The sequence below is a fragment of the Phaethon aethereus genome, assembly GCF_964289735.1.
Source record: "Phaethon aethereus genome assembly, chromosome: 14".
Taxonomy (NCBI): Eukaryota; Metazoa; Chordata; class Aves; order Phaethontiformes; family Phaethontidae; genus Phaethon; species Phaethon aethereus.
This window is the reverse complement of record NC_138590.1, coordinates 7,131,603-7,149,970: the sequence shown is the minus strand read 5'-3', so window position 1 is coordinate 7,149,970 and position 18,368 is coordinate 7,131,603. Positions and strand designations below refer to the sequence as shown.

Below are 18,368 nucleotides of genomic sequence, written 5' to 3'. Positions count from 1 at the left end.
TTAGACACCTAAATCCTTTACATTAAGGACAGTGGGAGTTAGATGCATAAACACCTTACAAAGCCTGGATCTCTGTGAGTTTAAATGAGGCCTTTGAAGTTAGAATCCCACAGCTGTCCTGTGCCTATGCTGGACTTCAAATTATGAACAGACTTTCCCTAAAGCAGGTCCAAATAACTTAGAGACTTGTCTCCTCAGCCTCTCAGGCTGTATTCACCAGCACTTGTACTTAAATCTCTTACAGGTCCTCACACTGACTTGGAAAGCTTCACCTCTTTACTTTTATTTCCCTTTCTTTCTCATGTGCAATTCTTAACAATTATGTTAATGAACTAACTCAAGACAATTATTACAATAAGGGAACAAACATGACATAATTACTGACAACTGTAATCAAAACCCTGATTGATTGTGGGTTGATCTGAATTGTATATGAAACACAAGAGAAGGGGCAGGGGAGAAATCCTTCTGGCTCTTACAGTAAGTTTTTTTTACTGAAATCCCAGAAAAAATAGTTTCAAAAAGATTTATCTTAATTCTGGTGTTATAGTCATAAGACATTACATGGTTAAGTGTGAAAAGCCAACATTAATGTCAGTAGCTGTCTTGAAAACAGGATGATATTTGAGACCTCTGAAATCAGAGGCCTCTCTGCACAGAGGTAAAAATAATACAATAGTATTTCCCACTCCCAAGGACTCAGACTGCATACAAACATTTCTCCAGTTACGACAACCATGTTGCAATGCTTCCTGATGCTGTTCAGGCAAGTCAATATATGTTCCTAACACATCACAAACTAATCATATTTCTGCTACAGCAGAAATTCCTCTAACTGATAATAACAGATTTACAGTCTCCAAAATACTTAACTATAGCATTTATCCTCTACCATAAACTCTTGATTTTGTCCAAAACAGCTCACAGAAAAGGAAGCCCTATTCATTTCAACAAATATCCTTGCAGAAGCATTTTTTACAATCTTATATAAACATGTAGGCGGAATTGTCAATGTTACTTAACCTAAATACAGTAGAAGGATAATGAGAAAACTATATCCTAAAAAGTTCTAAGACTCCCCCATGAAAACCTGCTTTAGATTAAAGCTCTTTCATTTACAACAATACTACTTAGAGCGAGAAACATACAGGATTTTTCCCCTTACTAGAAGGCATTTCTAGCTGAACTGAAATGGAAAGGACAGAGGATTTTCTATAGAATCAGGCAAAAGTTTTGAGGACCAATTCATAAAGATGAAAGAGCCAGCAAGCAGCATCGCTCCACCAGGCGAGACTAGCCAGAAGCTGAGGACAACCCTAGCAAAGGCAGGGCAGGACCCTGCCAAAGACACCGCCCCACAGCAGAGTGAGCAGAGCCGGTCTGGTGACAGCCACAGGCTGTCTCGTTTGACCAGACAAATGAAAGGTGACAAGGCAAGTCTGAGGTCAGTCTGGGAAGTCCAATCAACAAGTATGGACAAGAAGGGGAGACGGCTGAACACAGTCCTTCCTAGACCATAGCTCTGAGCTTAAGTGAGGCTCCTGGAGCTCTGGGCAGAGAGTGGAAGTCCCAGCTGAGCCCCATCCAGGTCACGAAGACCTACTGGTCCTCTCTGACTGGCAGTAGGGATTAAACAGACACTTACACAGACTTCTGAAAGACATACAGACATATATGAAATAGAAAAGAGACGAAGATGTCACTCCCACAACCTCCTGCCCCTGTAGCAGCCCCAGGGCTAGCGCAATCCTCAGCTTGGCAGAGCCTTATACGCTGGCTGGGATCAATGCGCCTTCAGCTACCAGACTGATTCACAAGAAAATTGGATGTTCTTGCCTCAGGAATGAAACCACCAAAGAGATAGGCTAGACCTACAGAAAAGAAGATGTAACACCTTTAGCTATCCGGTCTTAATCCACTATCTCATATCTGCCAGAGCTGCTAGGGAACAGCTGCAGCATTTAAGAAGTTACTGGTGCCCTCACTGCTTGCTGCCACCCTCTTCTGTGAGTCTTCTACCCACAGGCAGCAGATTGCAGAGCAGATGGAGTGTGTGCACTTGCTCCAGCCCCTTCAGCACAACGTCTGGCACCTTAGAGCAAGAAGCATCTCACAGCTGCGGCCCAAGTGGCTAACAGCAGCCTAGACTCCTCACCACACTGATGAAGGTGTTTTGGCCTTCCGCTTGTTAAGTGTCTAAGCCCTAGGAAAGTTTTTAAATCAAACGTGTTACACTACATTTAGTGACATCGGTTTTCCTTAGTATGGCTTCAGTCCAGAATACTTATGACAAAATCAAAAAAATAGGCCAGTGGCTTCGGCTTCTGTCAGTGGCTTCCAACCAGCTCCATGGCCTACTGCTTTTTAGAGTCCTCAGTCTATTTTTAACAGCAATTTAAGAAATAAAAGCTATTTAAAACCAGCAGCATAAAAAGAAGTACCATGTGCTTCACATGATTGTTATGTGCATAGTAATGACAGGAAGACTACTGCAAATGTTTTCCAACTCTTAAAAAAAAAAAGGAAGAATGCTTCCTTTGCAATATATAATTTTGAATTTTAATTTAGATAACTCATATTATTTACTGGCAACAAAAATATGCATATTCATGAGATCTGATTTACTATAATCTTTATTTCTGACATTCTGCATCTGTGAGTACTTGAAGTACTTCAGTTGGCATTCATGGGCAATTATACAGGAATCTTACAGAGTAGCAACAGATTGATTTATAGTTAAGAGTTTGTAGCACAGAAAGCCAATCCATTTCCTTTCAGAAGGGCTATGGCATGAGACCCGGGATTGATGCTTCCACCCTCATTTTTGAGCAAATTACTTTTTCTTGTCTAGTAGACATACAAACCAAGGTCATTATAATGAGGGTCAAAGCAGTGATTTTTTTTAAAATGCATTCACTCTACCAATAGTTAGCAAAGGTCTGAGGAAGAAAATTAAATAGACAGCAAGTGGATACCTAGAAGGTAGATGCTATGCAAGTGAATGATGCTTTCGAGGGGAACAATAGACACACCGTTTCATCATTCCACCTTCACACCCAAGGACTCCTCAAATTCCCTTATGCTGACTTCCACAGAGCCTTCTAGAAATCAAAGCACTTATAAGCAAAAACTTTTTTCTTAAACTCTGCATCTGTAACTACGCTTCTTTCTGGTTTTGCCTTTCTTGTCGTTCATTCCAGCTTTCTGAAGTACAAAGATTCTTCTAATAAAATCAACTTTAATTTCTAAAAGTAAGTCATAGGGAAAGCGAAACAAACCCATAATAAATCAGTGAGAAGTACAATAGGATGAAATAGGATAAGTACAGCTTTTGATGCATATAGTTAGTAAATAAGATGATAAAGCTTCATGCATGAAACAGTCCCTCGGTTTTACACACACACTCCTTCAAATGAAGGAACATAACTACAGAGGCTTCCCAGGAAAGCTGCTCCCTCATCTTCCTCTCTTTGTGTGACAATAGACCAATGAATACCGGTAATGACAGCCATTAACACTGAAACGGGGAGGATGTGCAAAGTGCTTTTAAAACTGAGTTTGGAACACCGTATTTAGAGCAACTCAGACAAACTGTTGCTCTGATGAGTCTCAGTCTTGCTGAAAACACACATAATGCTCTTGACAGTATTTGGCCAGTGTTTCTAAAGAGTAAAACACACATACGAACAATTTCTGCTGAACAAAAATCTTTCGTAACTAATCTTTATTTTCCACACAGTCCGCTTTAGGGTTAAAGTATTTCCACAGTATTATTCCAAGACATACAAAGATAATGAAAACAACTGGAGTTTCTCATCGCTATAACGCAAAAGACCTGCCTCAGAGCAAATCCACGATGCTGTTCATTTCAGGTAGAAGGGACCAGAACTTATGCACACCAGTTCCTTCTTGGGTGCAACTGTATTAGACATACCCCAGGCTAACAAAAGTGCCCTGGTGTAAACAACTGCATCACATCAGTCAGTTAAACTCTCTCATGCGAGTAGATACCTACCTTTTTTTTTTGTCTCACAAATATTATGCTAATTTTACCCCAAAGGGCTTTAAACTCAACTTGTCCTCCACTCGTGGCAGATGTGATAAGCTCTAATGTTATGAGTATTATAAAGAAAACGCCGTGCTATAGCGAAAGGTAAAATGTTGCCTGGAACAGGTGTTGGCTGTTTGCAATTTGCCACCACTTCAAGTGCAACTCATCCTCCCTCCATTTTTAAAGAAGGGCATAAAGTACTTCAGAAATAATGCTTACAGCAAGTGCAAAACGAACACTTTCATAAGCCGAAAACGTAGAGGCACGAAAACACTCTGTCTCAGAGGACACAGGATGACTTCTTTGACTTGTGCATTCAGTTGTAGACTGTCAGTAGAGCTAGCTAAAAGTGGTGCCAGGAATGCTGCCTAAATAAATCATTCAGACTTCCATTCAGGAAGATGTTTTTAAACAGAGAAGACGACAGACTTCACTGAAAAAAAAGCATTCTACTCAGGATAGTTATCACCTAGACTGTACTGAAATCTTGGGACTTCCGGAGAGAAATTACAAAAACCATAAAGCCCACCCAGATTTGAACTCTTTCAACCCCTTCTGAGATTCAGAGAACTTCCTCCCATGTGCAAGGTGTATACCTTCAATATCTATATATTTAATGATAAAGGAAGTTTAGGGCTGCGTATCACCTCATTTATTAGTCACATATCAACACGTATTTTCTTTGAGGAGCCAGAAGATCAAATATAGATAAGAGGTTTCTCTTCCTGAAAACCTTGCTTTGCAGAAAATGTCAGTTCACACCTTCGGAGAATTTTAAGTCTTTCAACCAATTCATAGGCATCATCACAAAATAGCTTGAAAGTTTTAAACTGAAGTACAAATAACAGCCCAACAGTTTTCGGAACGCAAGTACTTCAGCACCTTTAACCCATTTGAAACACTAGCATCCATTATAGGTCTGCAAAATACCTCCTTCAGCCATTTGTCAGCTTTTATAAATAACCAGTATTCACGTTTGATAAATGTTGCATTATCTGTTATTACATGGATAAATCAATAAAGTCTTGAGCCTCCAGCATGCCCTAAACAGACGCTCTCTATAGTAAGGAACCCCCTTTACTTGTCTAAAGTCAGTTCAGAAGGGGACTATTTTCTGCTCCTGGAATAGTTTAAAACACCATTTAACATGTTTTTCAACAATACCGTATGTTTTTCACATCTTGTAACATAACTACTTACCTCAAACAAATAAAGTTTATACACAACATAACCCGGTACCTACAACAAACTAGAATTAACTTTCCTCGGCAACACATTCAGTTTAACATAACCCCAAGTAATTCCTTTCAGTTTTCTCCACAGGAAGAATATTTGTTATTTAATTCAACCAAACACACACAAACGAGGAAAATGAGGGCAAATGTATTTGTAAACGGCCGCCTGAACCCCAGACAAAGCTCGCCAACTCAGGCTACTGTAAGCGAGAGGTTGACGGGGTCCTTCGGTTAGTGTTGACCTTCCATGAATATACAAAAACATTTCTGAAGGACTGGAAAGTGTTCAGAAAAAAAAAAAAAGTCTTACTAATTTATACCTGACAGATTCAGCCCTGCCGGGGACAGGAACAGTCACACAGCTGTGTGTATCGCCCACCGTCCTCAGCCCACCAGAAAAACGCTTTCAACTCCCCCGACCTGAACACCCAGCGAGGAGCTGTAACAGAGCACCTGAAGGTGCCTCAGACACAGGCCGGGGCGCTCGGCCGACAAGCTTCCCGCGACCAACGCGCGCCCGTGCTGGGCCCCTCGCAGCGCCGGGCGCAGCCGCCTCAGGCGGGAGGCGGCGGGTCCGGACCTTACCGCGGGCCTCGCCACAGGGGGAGGCAACAGGGGGAGGCAGCAGCGCGAGCACAGCGCGAGCCCGGCGCACACCACTCCGCCTCGCGGCACCCGCGCGCCTCCCGGGTTAGGCGGGACGCGGCACGCGGAAAGACCGCCAGAGAGCGCCACTGTTCCAGCCCTGCCTACTTCCTAGCGACGGCGCTCCGCCCCTTCCCTCCATCCGCGCCCTGTGATTGGCCTGCGTGGAAGTCTGTCACCCCCTCGGCCCCTCCCCCCGGGACGGGCGGAGCGGGATCCGGAGGCTGGGGAGGACGGGGCAGGCGGGTTGTTTGCGGGCTGGCGGCTGCATGGCGTTCTCTCGGTGGTCGCTAGTGCTCGACGGACCAGCGGGGCAGCGCTTCTGAGTGACCCCTTTGGCGCTGCCGCGGCCGTCACTGCGGGTCACGCTGGCTCGGGGCCCTCCCAGCAGTGCGAAGGGCGCGGGGCAAGAGGGACAAGGTAAGGACGCGGGCCCGGGTCCCCGCCGGCGGCGGGTCTGGACTGCTCCGCGCTGTGCTCGGCCCGTCCGTGGGGTGGGCGTTGTTCCTCCGTCCTGCCGGCGGAGCCCCCGAGGCGGTGAAGGGCAGGCCCGGGCATGTCCCGGGCAGGCGGCGCGTGCGCGGGGCGGCGGGTGCTCGCCGCGGGACTTGGACTGTGCCCGCATCTCTGCGCGGTGCTGCCCAGGACGGTGGGCCCCGGCGGGGGACACTGTGTGCCTGGTGCTGGCCCAACTGTGGTGTCAACCGGCCCCCGAGGTGGGTGGCATAACTCTGGCGTTTAAGGGGTAAATGTGGTGGCGGTGAGGAGAAGGGTGGCTGAGCTGCCCCGGCCTCCCAGCGCTCTAGGCGGGGGGAGCTTGCTGCCTGCGTCCGGGGGACCGGTGCCGCCGCTGTTGCCCGAGCGTATCTATTCCAAGTGTTGCACACGTGTTGCTAATTGGTAAAGTACTTAGACTTACAAATGAGTAGCTCACATCCCAACAGAGGAAGGAGAGTTTCTGTCTTTGCTGTAGAGACAACTGGAGCTGTGTAAATTTTTCCCCTTTTAGGCGTTTGATACATTGACTTTTTTTCTCGGTACAGATGATTGAAACACTTGTAACTACTGAAGCTCAGGAACTGCTGTACCAGCTCACAGCCCTGTTGGAACAGGAGTTAAGATGTCAGCCAAAGGCCTCTGGGCTGAGACTAATAGAATCTGCTCATGATAATGGCCTCCGAATGACTGCAAGGCTGCGAGACTTTGAAGTGAAAGATCTCCTCAGCTTAACTCAATTCTTTGGCTTCCATACAGAAACGTTTTCACTAGCTGTGAATTTCTTAGATAGATTCTTGTCAAAAATGAAGGTAAGGCTTTTTAAAGTATAAGCTCTCAGTCATTAGCTTCTGCTCATTGCAACCGTGTTCCTAGTATAAGAATAACATATTGGCTTTAGATGGCTAAAGGTTAACCTCCTTCCAGAGATAATGATTGCAGAAGAGCTAAAAATTAGCTTTCCCTGTTCAGATTTTAGTATTGTTAAGCAAGCTGTTTTCTCTGGAGAAGGATCTTCTCTTCTGGAGGAGTTTCAACTTGAGGATGCCCATAGGCTTGGAAATGCTATGTTAATAGGTTAGATTAATGCCATGTTAATAGGTTAGATCAATACAGGTTGTCTTGCCTGTTGCATGTATACAAGAACACCTCAAAATACTTATTTTACTGCTGTTTTGACCTACCTGTAAGCCTCGTGTATGTCAAGAGGCTTGATTCTGTTCAGCACTTAGAATCTGGTAAAACATTTAGTTAGCGCTCCATTCTACCATGCATATGTGGCATGCTGACCTAGGTTGTTTTTAATTGTCTAATGAGACAGGATTACCACTGTACTATTTGGTCAAGAACAAAAGCTTGTTTTCCTTGTGTGTTAAAACAAAAATGAGAAAGCTAGATGGAGTGGATAGGAAAATGATGATTTGAAATTCTTCTGAATCCAAAATAAGCAGTAAAAATGGGGACTGTAATGCCTATGGAATAAAACAAGTCAGTTAATACATATATGTGTACATACGGAGAGAAAAGAGTAAAAAAGAAGATTTTTGTTTTTGCACAAGCCAATATGTACAACACTTTTAAGTCCTAAAAGCTTCTGATAGGCTATTATAGAACCTCATTAGGAAATCAGTTCTACCTCAATCAAATTTTTAGATAAATGAGGCAGAACTTATAGGGTGTAACAGTCTTCTCATTTAGTTAAAGAAAGATAAGAATGTAAGTAGACAAAAGCCTTATTTCTCGATCTTCAAAAAACAGAACAGGCCCCTCTCTCCCCTCCCCCATAGTTTTTTCCTAAAACACATTGTTGACTACATAGTTTGGTACTTAGATGTTGAAATGGCTGATCAAAGTGCTTCCTCTTTGAAAGTAACAACAATTTTCTTTTCTTTAGGTACAGCCTAAACACTTGGGCTGTGTTGGACTTAGCTGCTTCTACCTGGCTGTGAAGGCATCAGAAGAAGAGAGAAATGTTCCCTTAGCCACTGACTTAATTCGGATAAGCCAGTATAGGTTCACTGTTTCTGATATGATGAGAATGGAGAAAATTGTATTGGAGAAGCTGTGTTGGAAGGTCAAAGCTACAACAGCCTTCCAATTTCTACAGTTATATCATTCACTCATTCATGAGAATTTAAGCTGTGAAAGGTAAAATATTTAATATTTATTTTGCTAAGACTGTATATGATCAGGAAGCCTATGTGGAAAAGTAAGCAGGGAAATTACTTGAGTAACTGGCCTTTCTATACTCAAAAGGTCCCACAAACTTTCCCCCTTAGTGGTAAATATAATAAATGTGAATATCTGTGGTTTAATTTTATTTCAATTTTAAATGTTCTTTGCATAAATTGATCTAGAAAGTATTGCACTCTGAGCTGAAAACCAAACTTGCTCAATAATGATGGGATAATAAATCTCTGCTTATGCTGCACCAAGTATTGCCTCATTGCAAAGATTTCAAAATCTGGCTTAGAAAGAGATTTCTTTTGCCAGTAAGCACTAAAATTCCTTGTTGGTAAGCCTGTTTTGACAATGCTACTTTCCCCAATGTTACACAAGATTTATTTTTGGCATTAGGACTGCCAAAACTGAACACCCATTTGACTGTAACCCTAGAACTTCTGGGAAAATGAGGCCTTTGTTTAGATAGAGAAGCGGTGTGCATGTTCCTTGAGTTTCCAGGGTGCTGCTGCCTTGATCAAGCTTGCATTTTTTTTTCTACATTCACTCATCTGTTTTTATTATAGGAGAAAATACCTTAATTTTGAGAGACTTGAGACCCAGCTTAAGGCATGTCACTGCAGAATCATGTTTTCTAAAGCCAAGGTAAATGTCTTGAAAGCTCAAAGGTAACGAGACTACTGAAACTTAACAAAGCAGTGTTTAAAAACATTTTCTCTCTCTCTAGCCTTCTGTCTTGGCGCTGTCTATTATGGCATTAGAGATAGAAGAACAAAAATTGCTGGAGTTGACAGACGCATTGGAATTTCTGCAGTTGCATTCCAAGGTATGTATAGATAAAGTTTCAGGGTAGGAAGGAAGAAAAATGCATGCAAGGGCCTATACAGTGGGGAACAGGGAGGTCCATTGGTATACTGGTTTCTTTTGTGCCTTTGTTGGTTTGGGGTTTTTTTCCCATTTGGCTTGGGATCTTTGGCTTCCTATCTTATGTGAAGAAGCTGAAAGTACATGAATGAAATAAGGATTTAATGAGTTATTAACATACGAGATTCTGTTTTGCTACTTAGATAAACAACAGAGATTTGACCTTCTGGAAGGAACTGGTGTTAAAGTGCCTTACAGAATATTCCTCGAGCAAGTGCTCCAAACCAAATGTCCAGAAATTAAAATGGATTGTGTCTGGACGTACAGCACGGCAGCTTAAACATAGCTACTACAGAATAACACACCTTCCTACAATTCCAGAGACCAGCTCATAACAGGTAACTCCTTCTAAAAATCCACTTTTGATAATGTAGAAGTAATTGATTGTTAAATACCTCAAACTTTCTTATTCCATATAGGTAACCTCTTGAAGACATGTAACATAAATGTAGTAGGCCTGTCATAGAGGCTGGTCTGTTTTCGTGTTCGTGCTTGAGCCAGTACTGTACCTAAAGAAGTGGAAACCTAATGTATGAACGTTGGAGAAAGAACTGATCCTCTGGTGTGCTGTGGGAGCAGACAAGTGTTCTACAGACACTGGGACCTCATTCAAACTAAAATGTGGAGTAAAATTGGTAAAAAGGCAGAGAAAAATCTTGGCTTGCTCCTATCCTAAAAAGCATCAGATAAGAGGAAACGGTTGCCTATTAGAATGACTTTTTTGTTCTCATTCACTTAAACCACTTAAAAGGAAGACAGTTTTCTACAGTTTTACTTGTATAACTGGCTGTTCAGTAGAGTCTAAAAAGTGTTACTCATATTAGTTTTTTTACTCTGTGAACTAGGCTTTATCTAGACTTTAATTCCAAAGGCTCCATATTTTCTGTAACAGCTGTCTTGCTATATGGAAGTCATGCCTTGTTTGGCTCTTGTAGATGGCCCTTCAGCTGACTGGTTTTTGGTTGTTTTTTTTTTTTTTTACAGGACTACAATAAAATGAGGAGAAAACTATCCTGTGACCTTGTCAACAGACACATGAATATTTGAGAAACAAAGTCTGAAACATGATCTTAATAATGAAGAACTCAACTCATGAAAAGAATATGTAACATTTCAGAGTAAAGATCCTTCCTGTAAATGTGTTCTTTTCATGATGATTACAACAATACTGTGTCAGTTTTCAGTCTTATTTGTTAGACTGTTTACTGTTCAGTGAAATGCCACACTACCAATACGAGGAATTTTAACACCTTATAGTTTGTAGAGCAGCTTGTGTAGTCTAACCTTGGTTTACTATAACTGTGGGTGCTGAATGATACATTTAATTTTTAAAAACCTGGTTCACTTTCCAAAGATTAAGTGACACTAGGAAAATGTCATGTGTAGTAGCACAGTGCTGCAGTGTCTCAGTCAAACTAAAGACTAATCCCGCTCAGTATCGATGACAATAGCAAATGCCTGTCAGTCCACCTGACATGCTGTTTGGGCAGTGTCACGCGTCTGCATGTTCCTGCTGGGCAGGGCACTGGCCTTCTATCACAGACACATTAAAAACTAGGCTATGTGGTACCCATCAAACATGTCAGGTATAGCAGCAGCAAAGAGAAGCAGTATTTTGTTGCCTTGTAAAGGGTAATCCCTAAGACAGCATCAGTAACTTCAGTATTATGTAAGAGGTGTAGTTTGCTGAGATTACAAGTTACTCCATAGAGTATAAAAACTTCATGATACCTAATGAAAGCTGAGGGAAAGTACTGGGTCACCTGTCCCAAACTGGACATCAGTCTTCCAAAGTCTCACTGTACAAGAGGTGAATGCTGATGCTGAGCAGGCATTTTTATAGGCACAGTAGGAGCAGGCCTAATGCCCCATCTTGGCCTATATGTAGGAGCAATCTAGTTGAGAAACACTGAAGATTGCTTCACCTCTGATCTCTTTAATGGTAATCTTCATAAAACACAACTTTTTTCTGAAGACTAGATCAGTACTTGAGGTGTATCATGCTTCTGGTGCGAACAAGGAAGTCAATAATAAGAATGTATTGTTGTATGTAAGACGAATAGAAGTGTTGAGGGAATGATGCTAATGACCTCCTGAATTCTGGTCACTGCAGAGCAGAGGCTGTTAGTGATGGGCTGTTAATAACTGATGGCCATATGAACTGGCTTAGCAGAGAAGAAGAGATCAGAAAATTCAGAGTACAGTGTGGGCTTAGACACTAGCCAGCAAACCCTTTCCCCTTTATGCTAGTAGCTGAGGGGAAACCATTCTTTGCCTGTCTCCAGAAGCCTCTCACAGAAGACATGATACCAAAGCTCTACACTGGACAAATCAAGCTGCCTTATGAACTCATGGGAGCGACTGCACTGCATAACACGTAATTAGGTTTTGCATCTGCCAGTGCTATCTGTGCATGGTGCTGGCCTCTGAAAAGCCTACAAGGGTTTAGGGCAAAAGTGTGGTTGGCCTACTGGGAGAAATGGAGTAGATGCAATGTGCAATTCTGATGGTATTGTCATGTGTCAATAATATGTACCTTTCAATTAAACATTGAAATGTGTTTAACTGAGTAACTTTTTTCTCATTTGTTATAAAACATTGTAGTAGGAAGCCTATGAAGTGACTTAAATCTGAACAGTACCTGGAAAACTTCTGGGTGGGAGGTAAGAGATTATGGAAACTTTTCCATTGTCTTTTTGTTTTGTTTTTAAGAGATTGAGGCTGCATGGAAAAGGCTAGAGGACCAACAGGAAAAACTCAAGGTGCTTGATTAAAGTTATTTCAATTTGGTTCACGATTACTCTGAATCCTTTGAGATGTGAAAGTGTCATGATTGAAAAGACTGACTCACAGCTTAGACTGTTCAAATTTGACTTCAATTCTCTTCCGTTATTTATCTACTAATATATATCACCTGTTTCTATATATTGCAGTAAATATATGGATGATGCTTGCTTAAGAGAATCTGACGCTCAGATTTCTAATCCCAAGATCTGAGGACCCCAGTTTGGCTAGGTGTAAGTTTAGCTATAGATTTCTGTGCCTAACAATGACTCGGAGGTGCTGTGGTCCTTTTGATAAAGAAAGCAATGCTGTGGCATTACTCTAAGCTGATCTTGAACCAGGTACGTGAAAACAATGCCAAATAGACTGTCCTCCACTGCTCTCCAATAGCAGAGCAGCATTCATTTGAATGAGTGCAGAGGATTATTTTCTATAGAGTGGGTTGCTGTAGACACTATCACATACCCAAATTTATGCATCTGTCAAATACCTGTTACTGTTTGTCTCAGAAGCAATGGATTGAACCCAGTAAGACACAAACCACTGTCTGTTAAAGTATAGAGTAAGAACTGAGTAGAGATACTGATTAAGGAAAGTCATAGTATCAATACCTTTTGATTTTCATCTAGATTCTTCCAAAATTGGAGGTCTGTAACTTACAGTAAACACTAGAAGTAGCTAAGTAAGTAGTTCAAATCTTTCCTCTTAAAACAATTCAGAGCTGTGATGTCTGAATACATACTCCACAGTTGCCCTCCTTCCTTGACATCAGTCTTGGACTTAGCTGTAGGATGAGTTTCATACTACTTCATAAAGCAGAAAATATGGGAATAAAGTTTAGCTTTCAAAGCACATATAGTTAAGTCATGCACTGAACTGTCAGATGCTATTCTAAACTTCCCCTATAAGCAAGATGTACAAAACTGTCCCATGTAAACCAACTGCTGTAACAAAAAATGCTATTTCACTGGGTAGTACTGCAGCATTTTGATGCAACTTCAAGTATTTTCTATATTCCCTCTGTCTTCAGTTACTTTTGCAGCGGTTTTGTTCATTTCTTAACTATACCATCCACCTCCTATAGTAGGATCATGATGAAGATACAAAACTTCATAGCCATAAATCAGCGCTTGATACCACAGTACTTCCCTTTGTAGAGTACAGCAAGTTCTCTAGAACCCACGCACAGTGTCTGGACTTAACTTTACATTCTGTAAAGATGACACGGGTAGCAGGAGCACACTTGCGTATTTTAGGACTACTTAATGCTTGATTGCTCGTACAACAAGAAAGCATTGCATATAATTACAATGGAAGCGTTCTTCCTCAGCTATTGCTTTATTTTTGCCATATGCCAGCTGAAATAATAATGCAATTATAGAAATAAGACTCAGCAGTATGACAGACAGCTGCTGGCAATTTATCTGCAGTGAGGCTTCTGCTTAGAACTTAAGTATAGGCAGTACTTTCAGAGTTCAGAATACAATAGGACTTGGCAATCATGTTTTTTTCCCCTGTTAGTCTGTTTGACACAGCATTCATCCTATATAATCCTGTGGTTGGAGTGCTTCTCAGCTGCATCCTTAAAAATGAGTAGAAAATTTCTGATACATAATTGGCACATGCAAAATATTATATCATGCAATAGCTAAATTTAAAATGCGTCTATTAAATTTAAAACTACTATCTACAAAAATCCACAGCTGCTTAGATACACTATCAACAATTTGTGCTACGTGTTGGTAATGAATAGATACCATTTCCTACTTAGGGACTTCCTTTGAAAAGTCATTATATGATCTTACTTTCAAAATTTTAAATATTTGTACTGAAAGGTTGTATAAACATGTATTACACGAACACATAAGATTATTTATATCCAGATTAACATTTCAGTTTGCTAGTATCACTTACCAGGGAGCAAGTATTAATCATTAGTGCTATACTTGACAGCACAGTAGATTGTTAAACCTTATTTGAGGCAAGATACGGTAGTTTGTTTTAAACCACTATTTTAGAATGACAATTAATTAGTTCTCAAAGGGCTGCTACAGAGGGAAAGTGTAGCTGTAGTCGTTGTAATACCCTTCCTGTTGCAAGTTAAGAGAAAATATTAAATATCTTGCTTATGAGATTTATTCTTTAACGGTGAATAGAATATTATTGCATGAAGACAAGTGGCATATTCATAAGTGACTAGTTTTCTATGGTGTTGCTAAAAAAAAAAAACCAACCCAGAACCAACATTCTGCTTGATGTTACTGTTTTGTGTACACTTTTCTCTATAGTTTGTCCCTTAGTATTAGAAAATTATCACAGCTTATAAATCAGCTGGTAACACTTTGTCTTCATTCTACTGGAAGAAATCTTCTCTCTTTTGACTGAAGTAATTACTTGACAGCAATCTGCTGAAGAGATCACTGAAGTCTGCACCAGTTTCCATGATTCCAGTCTTTAAGTGTAATGTGTCATTCCTTTCAAGGAACACAGATACAAACAGTTTACTTTTCAAGACTAGAAAAGTCTGGTCCTCCTTTGCTGTAATTTCCAGAAATTTCTGCACCGCTGAAGTCAAATCCAGGGTTCTGATGGAAATAAGAGAAAAGTTGAGTAGATAGATTATTCTTAATAAAAACGTTTAAAAAAAAAACCCAACCAAACAACCAAAAAGCAAAAAGGCCAAAGCTGTTTCTGTTAATATTCTGCCATTGTAACAAGGACATACAACGATCAACTTGTCATCCGTGTGTCATGTCACTGAAATTCTTGGAAAATGCATCAGCAAATAAACCTCGAATTGTCATTGTTTGGTTGCCTGCTGCTGAGGTGACTTTGTAATGCTGTTCTCAATTTGGCAAGCAGTTAGATCTCCGAGTAAGGAAATATTAATGAAAGTTTAAGAAAGATTTCTGGCTTCTGGTGTTCCTTGAAATTCCTACTTGAAAATATAAGTACCTGCCATACTGGATAACAAGTTTCATAAAAATTATGTTCTTTGTTGCAGTATGTAGTGTGCTGATTCAGCTGTTAAGTAGGAAGTTGTAATTCTACAGCTCTGCAGACATGCATAGGAATACTTGCTCACTGAAGGTGTACCAAAACAATGTAAGCAATTTTAGTAAAAGGGCAAGGAAAATATTTCCCAGCTAACTATTCTACATCATCTGATGTTATAAACAAACTTATTCAATAGAGCTTGATGTTACAAGTTGTAAATATGGCTATGTCATAATTCTAGATAATAACTGAAATTGTGTGTAGCCTAACTTGAATGAAAAGTTGTTAGTGTTATGCAACAAACCCTAAAACAGCAATACCTTCCACAAACTCAACTTATCACAAAACTTTCAGACAGAATAACCTCCGAAAAGGACACCGATAAAGCCTCCTGAGTGTTCTATATATACACTGAACTACAGTATATGCTTCCATGGCATGGGACAGCAGAACAATTTTGCTCAGCTTTCATGGCCATAACTTCTATGTGCAAACACAACATATAAGAAGTAATGACGGTCCTTCAACTTGCCTCTCTTTGGAATCGCTCCAGTGTAAGTTTCCTTTGCATCTGGTCCTGTACCCAAGGATCAGCAGCATATTCATTTTCTAACAGAGATGTCCAACAATTTCCAGCATCTCTATTTGTCTTCATTAGAACAATTCGAATGAGCTTCCTGTCTTCTGTTGAGTGAAGAGACACATAAAACAACTGTTAAATTTAGTCCTACGCGCTAGTCTTTTCTCTCGTTTTGGTGCATTCACCATTAACAAGCACAGGATTCTTGTGGTAAAGTAATTTAAATTCTTAACCCTGTTGCCAATGCCAACAGGGTTATTGACAACTAAATAAACATTAACAAGAAACAGAAAGGCTGAAGCAAAGATAGAGTCATCTCTCCCCTTTCTGGCCTGGAAAATGCTGAAGCTCTTTTAAGGGAGTAAAACACAGTTCATAAGTACTTCTGCTGCAGACATAAATTAACCTTTTACAGGGGTTCACATCAGAGGAAAGATTTAAGCTGTAAATACATACGCCTCAGCCAAGGCAATAATGAAGGATCTGAGGTCAGGCTTTACAGAAAGTTATTACCAATAAAAGCCAGAACTATGTTTTAGCAACATATGGGGGTCTAATCAATGTACTTAAACACTGACAGTATGCCTATAGACCATATAGGGGAAGTACATTTAAAAGTTAACATGTAGGATGTTTAGTTCTACTTAATTGAATAAACAGCATTATAAAGTGTATTTTGAAGATTATTTGCATACTGGAAAAGAATGGGCTTCACTTCACAACATTTGTTTACACTTCTAGTTTTCATGTTTAAGTTACTAAATTATTAATCAATATTTATAATAACTACTGAATGTAAAACAAAATCCATCATAGGAAAACACTGAGAGGCACAGTCCACAAATACGATTGCTAGAACCCAAAATATTCAGAACACTTTACAATATTTATGATGTAATGATCAGAGATTTTTTTTGCTCATTATCTGTAGATACCTCAGTGTGACTTTTAGATTGCTTTTTGATTGTCTTGGACGGTAGGTTTTGTCACCTATCCCAAAAATATAATGCATAAGAGAAGGAGAAAAACCAAGGTAAGTAACAATTACGGAGAAGCACAGACCATATAACTGTATTGCAATTGTCTAGCTTTAATGAGGGTTTGCAAAAACCTTCTCACTGTATGGAAGTGTTTGTAATCCATTGACTACTGCCTTCCAAGTTACAACATTTTTCCATTAACCTTAATCTCTAGGGCTTTTGTCCTACATCAACTCCTTAGTCTGGCCATACTGATTGTTGTCTTTACAAAGCCAAGTAACTTTTCCCATCAAAAAAAGAGGGGGGTAAACTCTTCTGCAGCGTATTTTAAGAGGTTCTACCGCCCGTGTAATGTCATTGCAGGTGTAAGTTATTACCTAATGTCCATGTTCCTTCATCAGTTATTGTAGAGTCAAAAAGTTTACCCTGCAAAAGACATGTACAATATTACAAAACAGGAAAACCTGTTCAGTATCTGCTTCGTATTGAATTGTTAAGTTTTACGCACAACTTAACCTTCTTGTTTTCTACTGGTAACAAATAGGGTAATCTGGCCCCATAAACACAGACTTGCATACGGACGATCAAAGAATCATCTTTTGTTACACAATTATCTTTCTTTTAATTAGAGCATTTAATGCTGTAAAAATACCTGTCACCATTTCAGTATCTCAATTCATTGAAAGGGGTTGTGTTTCTCAGAGGGTAATGCTATTTTTAATAGGCTCGCCACGAAAATGCCAAGGGAAGGTACAGCGACGGTGCAACGTATGTATATTACGCTAGGAAGAACTGTTCATTACTAGCGTAAACCTGCCTCTTGATCTGGCGGTTTTTTTGCCTTTCAGCAGTGAGCGAAAGCATGCGCTCGAACACCGCCCAAATCCCTACGAAAGAAGAATGCAAACCCACGTCAATTTATCTTTCTTTTTCCTGTCGACGGTGCAGTTCGACGGCGCGGCTGCTAATAAACGTCATTCTTCGCTTACCAGACTCCGGACACTTCATGAGGAAAAAGAAAGGGAAGCGTGGCAGAGAGCTACGCTAACCCCGCGGGCCCGCGGCGGGGCTGGCTGCTGCCGCCAGCGCCCCGAGGCCCTCCCCGCCCTCCCGCCGCGGCGCCCTCGGCCGCCCCCGGGCCGCGGCCGGTACCTGCAGCACCTCCCGGCCCCGCACGGAGAGCGCGATGTGCCGGCTTTGCAGGCTGCAGCGGACGTCCTTAGGCCGGGTGCCCGGCGGCACCTGCACCTCGACGAAGACCTCCTCCAGCGTCTGATACCAGCGGCCCCAGGGCGTTCCGCAGGGCACCACCCCGCTCCGCTCCTCGAACGGACCCGACATGGGAGACGGCCAGCCCGCCCGCGAGCAGCCCGCCCCACGCATGCGCACAGCCCTCCCGTGACTCTCACCCACCTCCGCGCGCCTCCCCGTGACGGCGGTGCGCGTGCTCCGCGCTAGGGGCGCTGATTGGCTGAGCGAGCCTTGAATGAGAGGAG

The 18,368-nt window shown here is 41.4% G+C and overlaps 2 protein-coding genes across 2 annotated transcripts; one reads left to right on the top strand and one right to left on the bottom strand.

The window, feature by feature from the left end:
* Positions 1-6,974: 6,974 nt before the first annotated feature.
* Positions 6,975-9,866, top strand: CCNG1 (cyclin G1; the record flags this gene model as incomplete). The annotated part of the gene is made up of 5 exons (XM_082006019.1): positions 6,975-7,238; positions 8,321-8,574; positions 9,174-9,252; positions 9,335-9,433; positions 9,675-9,866. 5 exons carry the CDS (start codon positions 6,975-6,977, stop codon positions 9,864-9,866), a joined length of 888 nt encoding a protein of 295 aa, XP_081862145.1.
* A 4,026-nt stretch (positions 9,867-13,892) lies between these two features.
* NUDCD2 (NudC domain containing 2) lies at positions 13,893-18,361 on the bottom strand. Its single transcript, XM_082005953.1, has 4 exons — positions 18,025-18,361; positions 17,250-17,298; positions 15,845-15,996; positions 13,893-14,900 (listed from the first exon to the last, which is right to left on the bottom strand). The coding sequence occupies exons 1-4, from the start codon at positions 18,253-18,255 to the stop codon at positions 14,817-14,819; spliced, it is 516 nt and encodes a 171-aa protein (XP_081862079.1). The 5' UTR covers positions 18,256-18,361; the 3' UTR covers positions 13,893-14,816.
* Positions 18,362-18,368: the final 7 nt, after the last annotated feature.